Source organism: Chinchilla lanigera, unplaced genomic scaffold, assembly GCF_000276665.1.
Source record: "Chinchilla lanigera isolate Chin_1 unplaced genomic scaffold, ChiLan1.0 scaffold00013, whole genome shotgun sequence".
NCBI classification, from domain to species: domain Eukaryota; kingdom Metazoa; phylum Chordata; class Mammalia; order Rodentia; family Chinchillidae; genus Chinchilla; species Chinchilla lanigera.
In genome coordinates, this window is record NW_004955414.1 from 4,081,166 (window position 1) to 4,102,739 (window position 21,574).

The 21,574-nt window shown below is 37.9% G+C and overlaps 1 protein-coding gene across 2 annotated transcripts in view; it reads left to right on the forward strand.

Annotated features, from left to right (window-relative positions):
- Positions 1-21,574, forward strand: part of Nox4 (NADPH oxidase 4) — a gene marked incomplete in the record, with an annotated part of 157,696 nt that overhangs the window by 18,829 nt on the left and 117,293 nt on the right. The window contains 2 exon segments of one of the 2 annotated variants that reach the window (XM_005379729.2): positions 12,862-12,968; positions 15,694-15,778. In XM_005379729.2, the coding sequence (XP_005379786.1) occupies positions 12,927-12,968; positions 15,694-15,778 (127 nt within the window). 2 annotated transcript variants of the gene reach the window in all.

Below are 21,574 nucleotides of genomic sequence, written 5' to 3' on the forward strand. Positions count from 1 at the left end.
TCTATGTCTAATATGCATTGTAGGAGACTAATTTTTTTTTTTACTTTAATGACTACTTAGTATCCATAATGTGTACCATAACTTACTATCCATTTTTTGCTTGTTGGGCATTTTGATTATATTAATTTATTGGTGTTACTGATCATACTGTGGTGAATATCCATGTATAAATTTATTTGTGCACTTGGAAATATGTCTCTTTTTTAGTCCAAAATGCGATATTTTGATTTTACTCAATGTTAGTGTTTTGGGTAAAAATTAAATTGGGTTGACATTTCCACTTTTACTGCAATCTTTTTCCTTTGTGAAAGAATGGAAACTCTTGGGGTAAAACTTTAATTTATAACATTTGAAACTGTCGTGAATTCAAAATTGGAAAAGAGAGTTCAACAAATATATCATTTTACACTTGAATTAATTTATTGTTCTTCAGCACCTGAACTAATGTAGTTCAATCATTCATTGGTTAAATTCTGTGAGGAGTTAATACTCTGTACCATCCTGTTCATTCATTCAGTCCTTCTTTAGTGAGTACATATTTTTAAGTATTTTGACCATTTTGTTGCATCTACAGTTATTTCTCTTAGAATTGATAGCTTTTTTTCTCTCCATAGAAAGTCTGGGAATTACCCAATGTGGGAGTTGGAGATCGTAATTGAAAGGCAAGCTGTGAGCTCCGATTGCTAGTATTTTAAGGCCATAGAATTTAAAAACAATTTTATAGATTTAATGAAGAAGATTTAAGAAACAAGATAGAGTTCAGGAGGAGTGAAATAGACTAATGTAGGATATTTTTATCAGACATAAGAGAAAATATGAATGTTGACTATCTTATATTCACTGTTAGTTTTAAGGTGTCATTGTGGAAATTCTCATTGAAACAAAATCCTAACCAGGTGATAGAGTATCATTGCCACGTGTATTGCTCTTTTCAAAAAATTTTCTGTATGCTCAAGCCACAGTGCATGTATCTGTTTTGGCCTCTAATTTTAGGAGGAATGTTGACAAATTAAAAATGGTTTGATGAGGAGGAGGAGTGAAGCAAGATTTTGGAATGATTATTTCTGATGAAGAGCAGTTGGAGAGTGGTGACTAAAAATTCAGTAACTGTGTTCAGATGTGCTGGATGTATGACACTGGTGCAACTGGTCCTGTCTTAGCTTTCAATTCAGCAAGTTCTACAAAATAAATTCCACTCCCACTGCCTGTCCTGGTGCCCAGATCATTTTTACTGAAGGAGGAAAATGTATGACTGATATGAAATCAAATGCTTTATAACTGGAGGCTCCATTGTGCCTTTAAAAGGAACAGAGTATTACAAGCAGACATCAATACCAACAGGTCTGTAACAAATGCACTAAAAATATTTCCACTTCAGTAAGTTTTTCAGTCAGAGAAGTAAAACCACTTTCATTTGGTATATTTTTCCCTTTACTGTACCTCTATGTATAAAGAGTGGAGGCAGTGTTTATTATTGTTTAGATTCTTCAATTCTAGGTTCTGGATGCAAGTGGACTTGGAAGAGATCACAGGTGTTAGTTGTGATGGGAATTTCACAGTTTTCATCGGGTGACCTGTTCCTATAACAGCACTGCCATTAGAAGCTCATGGATCTGTTTGTATGCAGCTCTGAATTCCGTTAATGTTGAACTCTGACTTTGCCAGACAGACTCATAATTGAGAAGTGGTTATCTCTCGTACCTAGGCATTTGGCATGGGAGACATGAGCTAGACAAAACTAGGGCAGAAATATCATGCTGTAATACAGTTTTTTTCTTTCTCTGTACCAGCTACATGTCCTTTTGATTTGTAAGAGACTTTTGTATAGAAAAAAATGCACATTTGTATTGGAAATAGAAGAAACTTCACTTTAAGAAAGGATAGAAGGCGATGGCTTATAGTAGAAAGGAAAGGTTTGAATAAGCATAAGAAAATTTCAATATAAAGTGAAAATGGACTCTATACTTTGACTATCACTTTAGTTTTATGGAAAAAATAATTCCACCAGCTTTGTCTTAGAGCTAATAGCTTCTTTTGGAGGCAGTGAGTTAATTTTCCCTCTCTTCTCTCTCAGCTTCTGTCTCTGTCTCTCTTTTAAGCAATTTGTAGATGACAGAAACAGCCAACTTGAGTCAAAAGCCGTATCACAGTTAAAGGTCTCTGGGGCAACTAGTGGACAGAAACCAGTTGTGATCATTTGGAATGAAATAGCATTTATTATGGTATGGAGGGATATTTGTGAACTTTTGGTTCTATTCCGGGAACACTGAATTACTAGTTTATTTTACATTTTTGAAAAAGAAATATTTAATTTCTTTATGAATGATTTTTCTCTTTACTTATGACATATTTATCATTGTTTCCATATGAAGCCTTATGAAAATGGGTTATCAGCTTTTTAAGTAGCTCTTCATTGAAATTTCCTTTTTAATTCTGTGTGTGTGTGTGTGTGTGTGTGTGTGTGTATTGCTAGGGGTTGAACTCAGGGCCTCATGCATGCTAAGAAGGTACCCTATCCCTAAGCTACATCATCATCTCTCTTTTTTATTCTTAAGTGTAATCTTGCTCTTATGCAGTGTTGGTCATATTCCAAATTCCTATCCCTACTAGGATTTATTAATGATATATAATGAACATTCAAATTAGGCCTATAATTTTGACTTACACGTATAAGAAAAGTGAATCGTTCTGATTTTCTGCCATAGATACTTGTAATTACTGTGAAGACAGTGAAAGGCCGACCATTGCCTTGGAAAATTGTGTAAATTCTATGGAGTGGTCTGCTTTTGTTCATGTCGCTGTCCCATGACTACTGTTCTTTGGCTTTCATTGTTCAGAACATATTTTACCCCAAAGAATACTTACTGGAAATAAATTTTTTTGCTAATGCCCATGCATTTTGAAGTTCCCAAGCAGAAGGGGTAATTTGGGCTTTGCCACTTGCCTTACTGCCGCTACTGCCTTTTTATTGGAGACAAGGAGGTAAAACTGTTAGAATAAAAAATTAAGCCTTCCATGAAAGATGATGTGGAGGGTAAAAATGAAGGACGAAGAAAGAAGCTCCAAATTTGCTAGAATATGTGAAAAAGACGGGAATTTGGAGTTGTACATGAGGTTAGGACTGGAGATACAGAACAAAGAACAACAGTCTGAGCTGCAGAGAGGGAACTGAGAAAAAATTTAGATTAATCTCAGTCATGTATCTGGGACCTACATCCATGTGAAAAATAAAGTATATCCATGTGGCCTAAAATATTACCAATTTATGTTTAAAGACTTGCAATATTACTTGAGGCCAAAAGCAAAGCAAAGCAAACAACAAAACAGTTGGACTGGATGACCTCTATTGTCTTACTGAAGAACTGCAGAGGTAGTGAAAGTTTTCTTCAAATTGGATAGGGAGGGTGAAGTCAGATTTGCTATTATTAGACAATAAAATGGAAAGAGCAGATCCTGAGTTCTAAGAGCTTTCTTGGCTAATCAATTTTAATAATCACTTTTTCTAAAATAAGAGCATTGCATGATTATCTCTAAGGCTCACTCAGTCATTCGTCCATATATATTTACGGAATATTTACTAATTGTCTAGGACTTTCTTTAAATATGGTGCAGGTGAGTGAAATGAAGCTCAGCTTCCATTACTTTAGTTGGAAAACAACTGCATAGAGCTGAAGATGCAAAGATAGCACAAAAAGAATGATCTGCAGGAAGCCATGGTATAAGAAAATTTATATTTTGAAACTAGGTCAGATTTATGGTGGGTTAGGGACCAGGATTTTTGATTAATAATATCTCTTGATTTTTTACTATATTCCAGTAATATACAGTTTGCTCACTTAATGCTTATCTTTTGGGATAGACGTACTATTATTGTTATTATTTTTTCATTTTGCAAGTGAAGAAAATGAGACTGAGATGGGGTGAAATATGACTCAGGTTTTACAACTAGTAAAGGGGCTTCGGTCTTAGGCTTGTCTGATTTCAGAATACTTTCCAGCACTGTGACTGACAGGCCTGGCTGTGTGCCTGGAGGGCACCAACCCAGATCTAAGGAATCAGAATTTCAGACAGTGCAGCCAAAGTGTGTTTACTTAAAAATAATCCATAGGCAATTCTTATCTGCATTCAGATTGGGGAAGCTCTCAGAAAGATTTACTGTACATAGATTGATGGGAAACTATTTATTGGGCAGAAGTAAAAGCAGCTTCAAGAATAAGAAAGTGTTGTGATTTTGAAAGATCACTAGGCAAGTGTCTGAATTCGCCTCTGTCCTGGGGAACGATGTGTAGGGAGGAAATGATGGAGCAGAAAGGCAGCTGTGCTTCCTCTTTGCTTCCCAATAAGTAACAAACAGGATGAGAACCCGTGGACTGAAAGCCCAGGAAGGGCTGCAGCCCTGTGAGTCTAGAATGTGTAAGAATGGGATGGTGAACAGGCTTCATATGGTTTAATTTAAAATGTACCACTGGGGAAGCAGAACCAATAAGCTTGACCTAAATGAGAATAACTCACATATCTTTGGATAGATACAAATACCAAATCACAGTACAAAAGCATTTTGTGAATCTCTAAGGTTGCTCTTGTTTTTATTTATTTCCTGGAAATGGCTAATTATTGACTCACCAAGAGGAAGCTAGAGAAATGACCAGTTACTTAACTTACTGTTAATCCAGACCCTTTGCAGACAGTTTTGTGTGGGTATTTACATGGAGAATTCATATTAAATGCCCCCAAACTGTGCAGAAAATTCCCAAAATGTTCCTTTGAAAGTTAATGTACCAGCAAAAGTAGTTGGGGAGTCCTCCAAAGAGTCAGGTAGTTCATAGGTCTTTTTGATTTTAATAGCCTTGTCAAAAATTTGGATGAAGATGTAGAAAGCATGAATGTAAAATTTTTAGCTGAAGCACAGTTGAATGGGAAAATATGTCAGAAAATAGGATTCACAACCAATATACTTCAAAGAGCTAAAAATAACGTCTTTACTCTCCCTTAGTTTTTTCTTCCTAGTACAGAACAGTAGTACCAGTACTTGAGAGCACTTTATGTGAAGGAAACCTAAATGCTGCACACCCAAGGAGAGCTACTCTGACTTCACCCCCTAACAGAGTCTTAGCGAACGGCTTCATGATAAGTGACAGTTCTCACTACAAGTGCTGTGAACCTGTGTTGTTAATGTAGGTGTATTGGGAAGGTACAAACTGATAAGGGAGTCTTCAAAGCATAGGAAGAGGTGTCGAGGCAGCTGGCTGTGTATCTGGAGAAAACAAGCTTGGGATAGGAATCAGACTCCTTTATCTTTAGTTGTTGAAAGTCTGTTTAAGCAAAATTATTACTCAAAGAAGCTCTGCGGCTAGAAGTTACAAAAAAACTGATTTCATCTCAGTCTAGGAAAACAAAAGAGTATGTGATATTGGCCCAGCTTGCTGTCTCTGGAAGAATCAAGCAGAAGGTAGGCTTCTCTTGCTGGGGGACTATCAGAGAAGAGATTTATAACACCCGGTGGGATGTGGGACTTGGCCAAGGAGCTTTCAGTTTACCAATGTTTTTCAAAGTTTTTCTAATATGTTTTAGTGTTTCCTAAAATAAAATTTTACTGATAAAAGTATTTCTCTATGTAAGACTCAGATATATAGCAAGGCATGTTCTCATACCTGTTCCCAGCACACTGGAAGGCTGAGGCAGGAGGATCCTGTGTGGGCACTTAGTGACCCAGTGAGACCTTGCGTCTAAATAAATAAATGGGGCTGGGGATGTAGCTAGATGTGAAGGCCCTGGGTTTAATGAAACAAAACCTCAGCTATAATTAGCCTGAAAGTTTGTCCTTGTCTCTAACAAAATTTCACCATTGTGGTGATTAACTGTACAAAGTAATATAATTGCCAAAATGGTTTCCCTCTAGGGGCTGGGGATTTAGCTCACCAGCAAAGTGCCTGCCTGGCAAGTGCAAGGTCATAAGTTCGATTCCTGGTACCCGTTCCCCTCAGAATTCATGTTGAAACCCTCCCCACCATTGGACTCCATTAGAAAGTGGAGCTCTGGGGTGATTAGGCCTCGGGGGGTGGTGCCTTCTTGAGCAGAGTGAGTACATTTGTGAAGGAGGCTGCAGAGAACTAGCTCACCACCTTGTGAAAGGTAGAAAGCTCTGTTTAGGAGGAAGCTGTCCTGACTGGAATCTGCTTGATCTTGGCCTTCCCAGACCCCAGGATTGTTAGAAATGAACGCTTATTGTTTACAGCCCATCTAATTTATGGTTGTTATGCATTTTAACCAGACTGAAGCATTCTGTGTGAATTTTAGGATAAAGACACACTCTTTTTTTTTTTTTTTCTGGTACCAGGAATCGAACTCACAACCTTGCGCTTGCCAGGCAGGCGCTGTGCTGCTGAGCTAAATCCCTAGCCCAGGATAAAGACACATTCTTAACATGAGCTGCAGAGCTCAGCAAGGTCTGCGTCACCTGCTTCTGCAGGCTCCTACGGACTTACCCTGCTTTCCAATCCAACCATCTTGGCTCTTAATTTTTCTATATGCACACCCTGCTCACATTGGCCGCATGCTGTTTTCATAACATGACTTCTTTTCCTACAGTAGTTTGACGCTCGCTTTTCAGAACTCAGTTCACTATCCCCTGCAGCTAGGAGGGCTCACCGGTTTCCCTCTTATCTCTGACTTCCTTTGGCACATGCCCATGCTCTGCATGTTTCAGCCACACCGCTTGTTGCTATGGTGATTTACATTTGCTTGTGCTGCTTTCTGAATAATATCTCTTCCCCTATTAAAATATAAGCAGTCTGAGGGAAAGAGCACTTTCAATTTGCAGTGCCCTCTGCACGCACGGTATAGTACGTATATGTTGAATGATGTAAAAGCAGCAGGTAATCACATTTACTGTGGATGTACAGAAAAGAATAGTTAGAGGATAGATGTGGAGCTGGGGATGTAGCTCAGTGGCACAACGTCTGCCTGGCAAACGCGAGGCCCTGAGTTCAATTCCTGCTGCCAATGAAAGAGAGAGAGGATAGATGTGTTGTGGTAACCCTGAAGCCCTAAGTTAATTTTATATACTTCTTACCATTTTAGACTGTTTTCACTTTTTGCAAAAGCCTTAAGAACTAGGGTTGTTATATTATATATTACATTATATGTTACATAATTTTTGCTGCTATCATTTCTATTCTATTCTATTCTAAGAGATTAGATTTATGGATAAGGGAATTTTATCCTTTTCAACTTTGTAGATATGATCAGTGAAGTGGCTGAAGGTTAATAATTAATTGATTTATGATAAGAAGCTGTGTGCCTGAGCCTGTGAAAATAACCATGCACTTCTACCCAGATGTTATATTCTTTTATAATTTACTTTAAATTTTAAAATAATTTTAATAGGGTGATCTTATCTGGGGCTGCTGTCATGAAATACTGTAGGCTGGGTAGCTTAAACATTTATTTCTTACAGTTCCTGAGACTAGGAGATCCAAGATCCAGCGGCCACCATTTTTGGTTTCTGGCGAGGGCCCCGTTCCTGCTTTGCACATGGCTGCCTTCTTTCTCGCTCCATCTTAGCATTCTGGTGAAGATGGACAGAAGACAGACAGGGACAGCGACCCCAGGGTCTATTCTTTTTCTCTTCTTAGAAGGATGTTAATATTGTTTTTTTTTTTTTTTGTATTGGGAATCGAACTTGGGACCTTTGCACTTGCCAGGCAGGGGCTGTGCCGCTGAGGTATATTCCTGGCCCTAGGACACTAAACTTATTAGAGGGACTCTACTCTCTTGGGCTACTTTAAGGCTAATTACACCCCAAAGGCTCTTGTCTACAAGTACCGTCACACTGAAGCCTGGGGCTGCAGCACGTTTGAGGAACACAAGATGTAGCACATAACAAGAGCTGAGCAGTGTTTTGTACACACTTGTGCACCCAAAATACATTCACACTTTTAAAATTATATCTGGAACTCCATTGTATCTGGGAGAAATTGATAGGTGGGGCTTGAACTGTGAAAGTAACACTGCCCTCTAGTGACACTGGCCTGACGGAATTTGAGAGCTTGTAGTGGCGGGTAAGGGTCAAACTGCAGGGACAGCTGGCAAGGCAGATGACCGGAACATTCGCTCCATTTCAGTGAATATTTGAGATGATGGATGCTTATGGAGTTCAGGGATTAACTGGCTAGATACGTATTAATGAATACAATTTAGCTACTAGAATATTACCCATGTAGTAATTTTTATAGTAGGTTTTGTATGCAATTGTGCCGTTTGAAAATGGATTTGTTTCTGTTTTCTTCACTCTTCCGCTGGGAACCCAGTAACAAAATCTTGTTCTTGTTTTAAAGAACTAAGTACATTAAGGACCCAGCATGAAAGGAAATAGATTTTGGGTACATTTCCTATTGGCATTTCCACCATCATAAGGCAGAAGTAGAATGTCGTAGTAAACTCGCTTTCCCAAGGGGACATTTAAAGCCTCCTTGAATTAAATTACTGTGTTATTTAATGTAAACACAATAATTAAACACTTCTAGGTGTACAATGAAAAGTTAGAAAATGATGAAGCAAATGAATTTTCTTTAAAACCCCGAACCCCAAAGGATATATAATTTATTTATCTAAAATCCTGAACTTTTTTGACAGGCTTTAGCTCATATATTTTAAATGAACTTACTGTCTTGATATATTACATTTTCATAGTAAAACTGTCATCTAAAATTCTCTGAGCTAAAATTTTACCATATGCACATGCCAGATCAAAAGAAGCAACAATTATTTTATTTCTCTGGAGGTCTAGATAAACAACAAAACTCATACCTCTCAAATGATAATAACTTAATGATTGAGGTGAGAAAATTGTATTTTTCACTTTTATTAAATAGCCCAGAGAGGATTATATGTATTTGTCCACTTACTAGTATATTCTTTGAATTGTATCCCTAAAGTGCTCTAACTCATATTGCAGAAATAGCTTGGCTGAATATATTACTTTTTAAATCTTTCAGTGACAATTATTACTTTCTTCACAAACACTAGTTATTAGCCTGTACCCCCTCCAGGGGCAATATTTCATATGGTGACAATAAATACTGCGTGACAGAGTTGATAATTTTCCTATTGTTAAGTTGGATCTCTAATGGATACTAATTCAAAAGAAATGCATCTGTGTTTCACATATTGCTAGTCAGTGTGCTTGAAACAGTCATTTTGTGCCTCTTTCAGGACAAATGTACAGATATGATGCTACATTTTGATTTTTCTGATATTCATATTGCTGTGGCTTGTGTCTAGAGGTTCTCCCAAAGCCTCATGCAGTCATAGGTGGGGCTTTGTCAGAGGCAGCTGGATCTAAAGTGCGTGACACTGGGGTTGATTCAAGGCACAATGCTAAGCTCAAAGACACTAGGATTAAGAGTGTGAGTGCTGCTGTGCAGCCTGGAGAAGACACAAGGGATGGAAAGCGCTCGCTTGGTCCTGTCTTGCTTTGCTACCTTCTGCCCACCGTGAACTGTTTCTTCTCTGCAATGCCCATCTGCCCAGCTGATTAAGGACTGAAACCTCCACACAGTGTTAGGTAGATAAAATTTTCCCCCTTTAATTTTGGGTGTTGAGTATTTTATCTCAGCAACTTGAGAAGTTACTAAGAAACGTATAAAGAATGTGGGTATTGCTAGACAATAGCAGATAAAAATCTAGTAGGAGTTTGATTAAAATTAGTTGTTAGAATTATTATATCAATACAAAAGAGGACAGAACCTTTAAAAGATACGCAGTGTAGTTATGATGAACTTGCATGATGTAGAGATGATCTGGGTGTAGAATTCAGTAATGATCTGGATAGAGTCTCTCCTGTTATCACTGTCTAGCATTTACTGTGTTTGTGTTATATGGTATTCACTGAAGTAAGTACTTTACACAATAATCTTCTTATTTCTTCTAAGTGAACAGAATCTAATTACTGTTCACCCTCAGTTCCCAACATGGCCTGTTGATTTAAGTAAGATGCTCATTTATGTTTTCATATGTACTTTTTAATGTTCCTCCTTGTTTATGTTTTTACTACATTTTACATTGACTGTGTACCCTTCCACTGCACTATATTCTCATTTGTATTAATTTGTTTGTAGGGTATTTTATTTTTCTATGCTTTCATCTTTGTTATTTTATTTTTTCTATTTTGGGCAAATCTTAATGCTATTTTGTATCTTTTATCTTATCTTTGTCTTTTTTTTTTCTGTACTGAGGATCAAACCAGGGCCTCAAGCACACAAGGCAGGCACTCTATCACTGAACTACGCTGCGAGCTCGGTGTTCATAATACAAGTTCATCAGCTTTAAAATTGCTAGTTTATTTTTTTTTTATTTTTTTTTTTTGCAGTATGGCAGATTGAACCTAGGATTCTTGTGTGCTCTGCAGATGTTGCTAGATTTTTCAAATTATTGAAGTAATGGATTTTAAATTGTGTGTTGTCACCCACGTTTAGACATCATGTTGTCTCCCTAGTGTAAGAACACAAAAGAGTAAGTGGAACCCAAATGTACAGTAGATGTTGGGAAGGAAAAGAAATTGCTCAAAAGAGGAAACAACTGGGATAAGAGAAAGGAGAAAAGGAAAGAAATAAGGAAGGGAAAAAATATACATATATATATATATACACGTGTGTGTGTACAGAAGGATGCTGAGATAACTATACTGCTGATGTCTAATGTTTTATTGAAAGGAACAGCTAATGCTTTATTTTTAGTTTTTTTTGACCAATTTTGCATCCTTATATCTGGTAATCTAAACAACTAATTTGAAGACAATGAAATGCAACATAACAACCATTGTTGAATTCCTGTCATCTTGTTTGATGAAACTCTGTATCATTTATAATTTTTTTGTTTTTATTTTTTATTTTCTTTCATGGTTTGATTAATCTTGTATTCTTACATCTGGTAATCTGACCCACTTTGATGAAGATACAAATATATAATGTAACAACCACTGTTAATCCCTATCATTCTGTTTTAACATATGTTGATTTAATTGTTGGAGAAAATGATCGATGTGATACCTATATTTTGAAATGCATTGGTAGTAGTTTTGTGTCTCATTCTTTAGAAAACTTTTAACTTGGTTCTAGTCAGCTAATAAAAGGCATGGTTAGATAGCACATTAAAAAGACTTGTCTGAATTCAAAGTTTTATCTTTTATAATTTACTGCAGAATCAAAGTACCCAGTCCATCCTGGTGGTGTGGATAAGGTTTTGATTATGTGATCTGACATTTCTGATGATGCCTCAATGAAGTTTGAGCTCTGTGTCAGTGTATTGTTTTAGTACTGCTGCCTTAACAAATTACAGCACACATAGTACCGCCTGGTGGAATGACTTCCCGCGGTTGCCAGAGGGGGTTTAATGGGCTAATAAGTACACAGTAGCAGGCAGTAGTATGGGGTATGAGACCAGATCTGTGTATATTTTCCAATATTTTTGAATTCTACTCTGTAGTATTGTTCATTTCCTTGAACATGAAGGAGTGCTTTAAATTAACTCTGATGAAATGGAAATGGTGCTAAAAAACTGGTACATACCATGTCCAAGACACACATATGTATCTGAGTTTTCTTAAGTATCACTTAAGGTAGGTCATAAAGAATGTGGGTATTTTTCTTGAATATGAAGGAATGCTTTAAATTAACTGCGATAAAATGGAAATGGTGCTAAAAAACTGATACATACCATGTCCAAGACACACATATGTATCTGAGTTTTCTTAAATATCACTTAAGGTAGGTCATTTGTGACGACATCCACCAACCTAAGAGACACTGTGCTTAGTAAAACAAGACACAGCGGAAATACCACGTAATGTTATTCGTGCTTTTGAAGTAAAGAGTGAGTTTCTAGAAGTAGAGCAGGATGATGGTGATGAGAGACTAGGGACGGTGATGGGGAAGGGGAGGTGTTATTTGAAGGATACAAATTTTCAATTAGAAGGAATCAGTTATACTGACTTACTGTATGATATGGTGAATATAGTTAATGATAATGATGTTTTGAAATAGTAAAAAGAATGGATTTTAAATGTCTTCACTAAAAGGAAATGATGTGTTTGAAATGAGACATATCTTCATTAGCCCAGTTTGGTCATTCTGTAATGTACGTGTGCATGGAGACACCACATGACCCTCTGTAAATATGGACTGTAATCACTTTTCAATTACAAATTAAATAAACCTTTAAAAAAGACAGTTGGGTAGAGTGGTAAAAGACATTACAATTTGTAAAGTAAGGAAGTAATGAGAGTGTTTCTGGCAGTGGGACCGTTCCTGCTTTCAAGTCAGGGAAGAGCTCAGGAGGAGCAGTGCTTAACTGAAACCTGACAGATCAGAGTCAGAAATGAGGAGCATGGTGACAGATGGTGGTGTGCAGGGGAATGGGTTGTGTGGTTGCTGAGGTCATTGCAGAGAAAGAGAACAGAAACGGAAATGCTTCCCTTCAAACTCTTGTGACCTGACCTGTGAATAAAGGGTCCAGAGCTGCGTGGGTGTGGAGGAGGTACAGAAATACAGTACTGAGACTTTCTGGGGTTCCTAAAAGCTGGGACAGAAATAGGTCTTGAGTTGAAAGAATGTATTTAGGTGACTATAACACTAGTGAAAAGGAAAGGATAGCTAAGTGTTATCGACATTCACAGCAGAAAGAAACCAGTTTTTTAAAGGCGCTTCTTGGTGAAAGGAGGTGAAAGGTTACTTAAGACTCACGAAGGTGCTGGCATTTGCCATGATCCCTAAGGAGGAAAGGGAGAGAGCTGACGCACACACATCACCGTGCTTTGTGTTTGTCCTTCACCGTGTTCTGACTCTTGCTTGTTTGTTCAGCTAGGATTGTGTCTAAGCAGAGCCTCTGCAGCTGTCCTTAACCTCAACTGCAGCCTTATCCTTTTACCCATGTGCCGAACACTTCTGGCGTTTCTTCGAGGATCTCAGAAGGTAAGAAAAAACATTCTAGTCATAAATTTCAACAGGAAAACCTACTGTAACAGTCGCATGTTAGCTTGGCTTGGGTTTTATGGTCTGACTTCTGTAGCCATATCTTTAAGGATGATGGTAAAGGTCCTGCTGTCAAGATGATCATTGGTCTCTTCTGCAAAATTAATTGCAGGGGATTATAGAAATCTTATATTGAGGCACTGTGCCTAGCACCTCATGTTCACCACCATGAGTCTTTACATGGATTCTGCACTTGGTTTTGTTTCTGCTCTGGCTTATATCTAAAAGTTCCTAAAAAATCTCATGTTGCCGGGTGCAGTGGTGAACGCCTGCAAGCCCAGCACTTGGGAGGCTGAGGCAGGCGGATCGCTGTGAGATTGAGGCCAGCCTGGCTACAAAGTGAGTTGAAGGCCAGCCTCAACTGATTAGTGAAACCTCGTCTCAAAAAGAAAAATCTCCTGTGCTCAGATGTGGGGTGATTGGATCATGGGTGCCACAGTCGTCAGTGGATGGATCCACTGTGAGTTCACTGCTGAATGTGCTGCTCGGAGGTGGGGCCTGATGGGAAGAGGCGGGCTGCTGGCCGTGTGACCCGCTGTGAGACAAGCCCCTCTCCTCTGCCACACCCTGTACCAGGAGCTTTCTATCTTGTAGCCAGCTGGCCATGGACTGAATCTTCTGAAACTCTGAGGCAAAACCTCTTGTTCCCTCATTTACGGGTGTCAGGTATTTTGTCCCAGAAACAGGAAAGATGACTTTTACATTTCTATTTACATATCAAGAAGCTGAGATAAAGGGCGTAAATGGCTTAATCAAGATCATGAGACTACTGACTGTTGACACTAGACTGAAAATCCCAATACCAAGTTCTTATTACTATACCATGGCTGTATTTTTTTTTTTTTTATGTTAAAGAGACCCCCAAAAAACCACAAAAGAAAATTTTCAAAACAAGATGATGGGAAATTAATAATGGTTGTTGTATTGCATATTGTTATCTTCAAAGTAGTTGCTCAGATTACCAGATACAGGCATGCAAAACTGATCAAACAATATAAACATTGCTCCTCTCAGTGAACTAAGAGAAATTAGTAGTACACTTGTCTTAGCGATCCTGTGTGTGTGTATATTTTGTTTGTTTTTTGTTTTTATTTTCCCTTCCATGTTTTCTCCTTTCCCCCATTCTAGTTGTTCTTTCCTTTTGAGCAGTTTCTTTCCCTTTCACTATATCTATTGTACCTTTTGGATTTTATTTCTTACACTAGGGAGACAATACGATGTCTACACATGTGAGTCTAATTTACTTCAATTATGAGTATGGTCTCTAGTTGCATCTCTTTACCTATAAAAGCCTCAAGTTAATCTTTCTTTATAGCTGAGTAGTACTCCTTTATATAAAAATACCACATCTTTTTTATCCACTCCTCAGTTGATAGACAGTTGTGTTGTTTCCAGGATTCAGCTATGACAAATTGTGCTGCTATAAACATGTATCACTGTGGTATGATGTTTTCAGTTCTTCTGGAAAAATACCCAGAAGGTAAATACCTGGGTCAAATGGGACTTCTAATCCTAGTTTTTTGAGGAATCTGCACATTGCATTTTCATTTAGATAAATTCCATGAGCAAAGTAGAGTCTTACAGCCTTTGAGCAGTACATGCAATGATGGATAGTGTCACAGCTTGCTCAGTTAAGCACCGCACACCCACTCTGACCTTGAAAAACGTCTTGATTAGGGTTGTAAAGCGGCAACTATAAGAAAACAGAAAATATATTTAACAGTCATTCTGTTAAATTAGCTAAAATTCTTTTCTGTCTCTATTCTTGTGAATGTGTCAGTGTGTGTGTGTATGTGTGTGTGCATGCATGTGTGCATGAGTTTACTTTTACTAAGATAATAAAACACTGCAGGATAGATAATGATTTCTTAAACAGAGTTGTTAAAATGTTCTGTGAAGTTCTTATGTGCAAATTTACTCTAGTAAAAATTCTCAATCTTTTCAGGTAATTATATGTCACGCTCTTTATTTGTAATGCAGTAATTTGTAGAAATAACTCTTCCCCAGGTTGCCTACCATTGTAAAATGCTAGGTTTTGATCCCTGTGGCTGGCCTTTGGCTTGGCATGAAGAAAGAGAAGATTAGCCAGAATTGCAAAGCTCCCACCTAAGTCTCTCAGTATTAAATAAGTCTTAAAGAATTGTTTCCCAGTGTGAAGCACAGATATCCAAAGATGCTTGACATTTATTTTTCTACAAGACCAGGCAAGCATTTAAGACCTTAGATGAGATTGCCTCGTTTAAGAATAGTACTCTACTGGGAAGTTCAAACATCCCATGCAATACAGTCAGAAAAATTTCTACTAATCTTATTCTGCCAGAACAACAGCAGGTGATAGATTGGGATAAATGCCTGCAGAGGCATACAGTGCTACTAATTTTAAACAATACAGGATCACAGTGTAGTTTGTTTTATAACTTTATAACCTAACAGTAGTTTTTGCACTTTTTAAAAATCAGTGACATAACTTTCTCACTTTTTTTAATGGTTTGAGTACTTCATTTACTAGCTATATCAAAATTAATTTCATTAATGTTTTATTACTAGGCATTGGCTATACTTTTAAAATTTAAATATCATCAAAATGTTACAGTGGAAAGCATTGAATGTGCACAGTATCTTATTGATTGCATTGTTTTTACCATATAAAATAATTTTTATTTAGGTTCCAAGCAGGAGAACAAGAAGATTGCTGGATAAAAGCCGAGCATTCCATATGACCTGCGGTGTTACTATCTGTATTTTCTCAGGTGAGAAAGCCAGGAGATACCAAGGATTTTGTGAGAATTATATATTTTTGTATGTTAAGTGTGTAACCTTATTGTTCTGTGTATTATCTGCTGCCATTAACTTGATGTTTAAATTTTATATCCTCGTTTATTCTCCTATGAGTTTAAAGAAGGTTGTTAGGGAACTTACATAAAATAAGTATACCTTATGTCTTTTTCTATTATAATGTCTAAAAGTTGGCTCCCCAGCCAGAAAGGTATTGTTTCCTGAAAGTGAATAATTTTATTTATAAAGATTGAGAGGAACATACTAGGTTTCCAAGTCTTCAAAGAAATGATAGTATATGAAGCTGGCCATGGTGCTGCATGCCTGTAATCCCACTCCCCAAGAGGTTGAGGTAGGAGGCTCGTAAGTTCAAGGTCAGCCTACGTTAAAATCCTGTGTCTAAATGAATGTTATGAGTTTAAATGCATTAAAGTTAGAACGTGAAATGTTCATTTAAAGGTGATGATTCCACTCCAAACATATTTGGGTTGTTTCTTTGATTTTAATACAAGGTGTGATTAAAAAATATGGTGAATGTTTAATTTAGAAAAATTGTTACACTAAAAGGCACATTCCTATGACCCCCTCCCCGGATTCCATTTGACTCCAAGCACGCTTGTCCCATCATCCTTGCTGCTTTCTGGAGCAGCTGTGAAAGTCCTTTTTGTGAAGCCCCAATTTAATTCAAAGTATTTCACGGTCATTCTGACTTCTGAGAAGAGCCACAAGTTACACAGTGCTGACCTATGAATAAGGTGGGTGAGGACACGCTGTAACGTTTTTATAAGCCTGCCTTTGGGCCTTCGGGCCTTTGGATGGCACTCAGCAGTACCATTCACTATATTTTTGACCTTACCAGATAAAAAACATGCCCAAAGACCTCCAGAACTCTTCAGAAAGTGACAAGTGTGTTTGAAGTGAGAGAGAGTATTACTGAGGCAGTTTAATGCAATGTGATTTTTTTTTGTCTTTTTTTGAGACAGGGTCTCTCTGTAGTTCAGGCTGACCTTGAGCTCACTTTTTAGCCCAGGCTGGCCTCAAACTCACAAGGATCCTCTTGCCTCAGCCTCCTGACTGTGATAAATTTTGAAATTTAAATATTTACCAAATATTTTGATTAGACTTTATACTTAAAAGAATAGATGTTAAAATTTGTGGAATTTTATACTGATTCAACTCAAGTTAAAGATATAAACTGAGATTCTTATTTTTTAGAGTCATTTTAAAGTAAAGATATATGCTGAGCATCTGTGTTGTTTTCAAGTTTTGGAAGCAGAAAAGAGTAACAGGGGTTCTGTGTGTGGACTCCGGAAACAGGCTCCTGGGTTCTCTCTCCAGCTGCTCTCCTGCCTTGCTTTATGGCCTCACCTCACAGATCCTCATTTTGTTGTTTGTTTTGAACTATGAGATGGATTGACAGTGGCATCCACCTCTTGATTTTCAGGCTAAAATGAAAACATTGATATGAAGTTCTTAGAACTGAATTATGGTTTATACTCTCAGAAGTGGGTTATCTCAGTGTCATTCTACCTGGCCTTTCCATTTGATCATTATGTGATGAAGCATAAATGTTTAACAATAAGGACATTTTCATTGGGTATTTATGTATGGCCATTTTGACATGAGTGTTTTCATATTTAAAAAAATCCTAAGTTTTCAAAAAATTACCAAACATGGTTTTATCAGATGTCTTCCCCGTTTCATCCCTGAACATCTCCCATCTGTAGCCCCACCGCAGAGGTGATAGACAGGGAGGGAGGGTCCCCGTCGATTACCTCCAGTGCATCTCCCGGCTAGAGGTAAAGTAGGGGCCCAATAGGAGATGCAGAACTGGGCTTCAGTAAAGGTTAGGGCTGGAAAGAATGAAAAGTCAGAAATGGAGGAGGATAAGGAAAACTTGTCATATATATTACTTGATTTGTTTTAAACTTGTGTGTCCAAATATTCTAGTTGAATTAGCTAACAACTGAGAGACTGAGATGCTATAGAGCATCACTGTAGCTAAGCATACATTTTGCTGTGCATGGGTGGTCTGAATTGACTAAGTTATCTCCTTTACCTTAGGTTTCCTATCTGCAAAGCAGAGATGATCCTACCTAGTTCACTGTTTTGCTGTGAGAATTAAGTGAGAACATTCATGCAAAGTACTTGCATAGATCCCTCCTAGCTGCCTAAAATTAGAAACTGTGACTTCTTTTAGCCTACAAGTCTTTTAAAGAAAGTGGATATCCCTGAAGAATGTGTCTCATTGGTTCTTACTCATGAGTCCCCAACCACACACATACACACACACACACACACACACACACACACACACACCCCGAGAAGTCAGAATTGCAGTCCTTCAAGGGAGGCTTTTGCATTTTTGAGCCATAAAATATGTAGTTAGCATAAAAACTTTTAATTCAAAATGACAGGATTATTTACTTTTTGAGTATAAATTTAGATTTCAGTATTGGTGAAGGTGTAGTACAGAATTCTCTTTCTTTCCCTTTCCCTGCCCTCCCCTTTCTCTCTTTCTCTCTTTCTTTCTTGCCTTTGTTCCTTTCCTCTTTTTTTTCCTCTTCCTTCCTTCCTTCCTTCCTTTGTTCCTCCCTCCCTCCCTCCCTCCCTCCCTTCCTCCCGTCTTTTTTCTTTCTTTCATTCTCGTGTTATGCTTTGTGTCTGGATGTCTCCTCAAAGCCTCTTGCAGTCATAGATGGGGCTTTTTCAGAGATGACTGCATCTAGAGTGTGTGACTGATTCATGGTGCAATGCTAAGATTAAGGGTGCTAGGATTAAAGGTGTGTGATTACTGAATCAGTCCACTGATGGGACTGGCACTTGCCCTAAGCCCAGTAGCCCAGATAGAATATAAAAGGGGAGGAAAGAAATTGCTAAAGCCACCTGGACTTGCTTCTTTGCGACTGTCTCTTTTGCTGTCTTCTACCTGCATGAACTGTTTCTCCTCTGTGATGCTGTGTGCCCATGCATCCCTGCCTTGGAGCCAGCCAATTATGGACTGACACCTCTGCAGACTGTGAGCTAAATAAACCTTTCCTCATTCAAGTTTGGATGTCAGGCATTTTGTCTCAGCTATAAGGACAGTAACTAAGACAATAGGAATAAGAAAAGTTTGCTTGGAAAGTTAGAAGGAAGATAGGAAAAGACTCCAGCCTAGGTAGCTGTCAGGGCCACACTTCGATAGGGTCCAGACTGGCCTGCCAGGAAAGCTAGGAGGCCAGCTTGTAAAGAATAGCTGGTGAGCTGGGTCCCACTGACCGTTATCTCAGTCCAGGAGTCATAGTTCTGGGGTTTTTACGGCTAAGGGCTAATGTTGCCCCGGGGAAAACATTGTCTGGTTTCTGTCTCTCTCTGTGTTGGTCTCAGTCATGTGGTCTCAGAAAGGCTCTGCCTCTGCTGGAATCTAGGTGATCAAAAGCTCAGGACAATGGCTGGAGACTTCTGGGTGTAGCTGAATGACTCTGTACACCTCTTATCTTGGCGTCCTGCATACCAAAGGAGAGAGAGATCATGTAAATATAGAGCTAATCGCCCTTGTCTGGCCACCTGCACTGACACTCCCGGAGTGATCAGCATATCCCCTTCTAGAGCCGAGCCAGGATTTATAGTAAGAAAGGATATAAAGGTTAAGCTTTGTTTTGCTTTTAGTTGTGGGTATTGGGCATCTATAGGCCCAACTGAAGAGTCATGGTTCATGGCAACATATGGCATAAGTCCCTGACATAAGTCCCTGACTGTCCCAGAATAAAATGCAAATCATGCTCTTAATAAGTAGCAGGCAAGGGCCCAGGGTTCTTCCTCATTCCCACTGACAGATTTGTTGTCCTTAATCTGAAGGAAGAAGGGATCAAAGCTCTCTCTCTCTCATTATTAACTATTTTTCTTTCTGGTTATAGTTCTATGTTGGGTGTTGAAGCCTGAGCAGGTAATGAAAATTAACCTCCTTCTACTGTTAAGGTATCATACAGAGTGTTTTTTACTGTCCTAAAATTCCTTTGTGCACTGCCTTTTCATTTCTCTGGTCTCTCTAATCCCTGGTAACCACTGATCATTTCATTGTCTCTATAATTTTGCCTTTTAAAGATTGTCATTTAATTGGAATCACACATAGCTTTTTATATTGTCTTTGTTCACTTGGTAATATGAATTTAAGCTCCTCCCACATATTCTAATGATTGACTACTCATGTCCTTAAATATTGAATAATATTCCATTGTTTGGATCTACTGCACTTTGTCCATTCACCACTGAAGAATATCTTGATTATTTCCAGTTTTTGCTAATTATAAATAAAGTAGCTATAAAAATCTGTGGGTTTTTTGTGGTTGTAAGTTTTAAAAATTCTTTTGGGTAAGTTCGAGGGAATGCTATTGCTGGATTGTGTGGTAAGAGTATGATAAATATACTACTTTTCAAAGAGCCTGTGATGGGCTGGGGATTTAGCTCAGCAGCACAACGCCTGCCTGGCAAGCGCAAGTTCGTGAGTTCGATTCCCGGTACCACAAAACACACACACACACTCAAAGAAAAAAACAAAGAGCCTGTGATATTTTTTAAAATTTTAAACAGAAAAAAGTAAGAAATAAATAACAATAAACAGAGTTTCAAACCAGACTAGTAGGAGAGTAGCAACAATCAACACATTGCATACTGTTATATTCACAGTAGCTGTTCAGAGTACAAGATATAGGCATGAAACATTGTCCAGAAAATTGCTAGCACAAAACTTTCCCCTCAGTGAGCCAAGAGAAACCAGCCTTATAACTATCTTAACTATCTTGTGTGTGTGTATATATACATATTTTCCCTTTTTCCTTCCTTTCTTTTTCCTAGCTCCCATCACAGTTTTTCTTTCTTTTTGAACAATTTGCAATATCTGTTGTAAATTTTGGATCTTGTTTACTCTTTCAGATTCTCATAATAGTGAGATAATACAATATTTACACATGTGGGTCTGGTTTATTTCACTTATGAGTATGGTCTTGAGTTGAATCCATTTACCTGTGAAAGTCTCAAGTTTATCCTTCTTTTGGCTGAGTAGTATTCCATTATATTAAAAAAATCCACATCTTTTTTTGTCTATTCCTCAGTTTATGGACATTTGGGTTGTTTCCAAGATTAGCTATTACAGATTGTGCTGCTATAAACATGGGTGCACATATATTGCCATGGTATGATGTTTTTAATTCTTCTAGGAAGATACCCAGAAGGGGAATAGCTGGGTCAAATGGGACCTCTAATCCTAGTTTTTTAGGAAATCTCCACAGTGATTTCCATGGTGATTGCACTAGTTTACACTCCCACCAGCAGTGGAGAAGAGTTCCTTTTTCCCCACAGCTCCACCAGCATTTGCCATTGGTTGATTTTTTATGATAGCCATTTTTTCTGGGGTGAGATGGAATCTCAGTGTTGTTTCAATTTGCTTTTCTTAAATCACTAATGATGTTGAACATTTTTCATATATTTATTTGCTATATGCATTTCTTCATCTGAGAAGTATGTATTTATCTCAGATGCTTAGTTTTTGGATTGAGTATTTGAATTTTGAGGTCCTGATTCTTTTCAGTTCTTTACATGTTCTAGATATGTCCCTTTGTCTGAGGGACAACTGGCTATAATTTTTTCCCATACTGTGGGTTGTCTTTTTACTTTGTTGGTAATTTCTTATGTTGTGAAAAAAATTTTAAATAAGGTGAGTTCTCACTTGTTGATTCTTTGTTATATTTCCCATGCAGTCTGGGTTTTATTCATGAACTCTGCCTACCTCT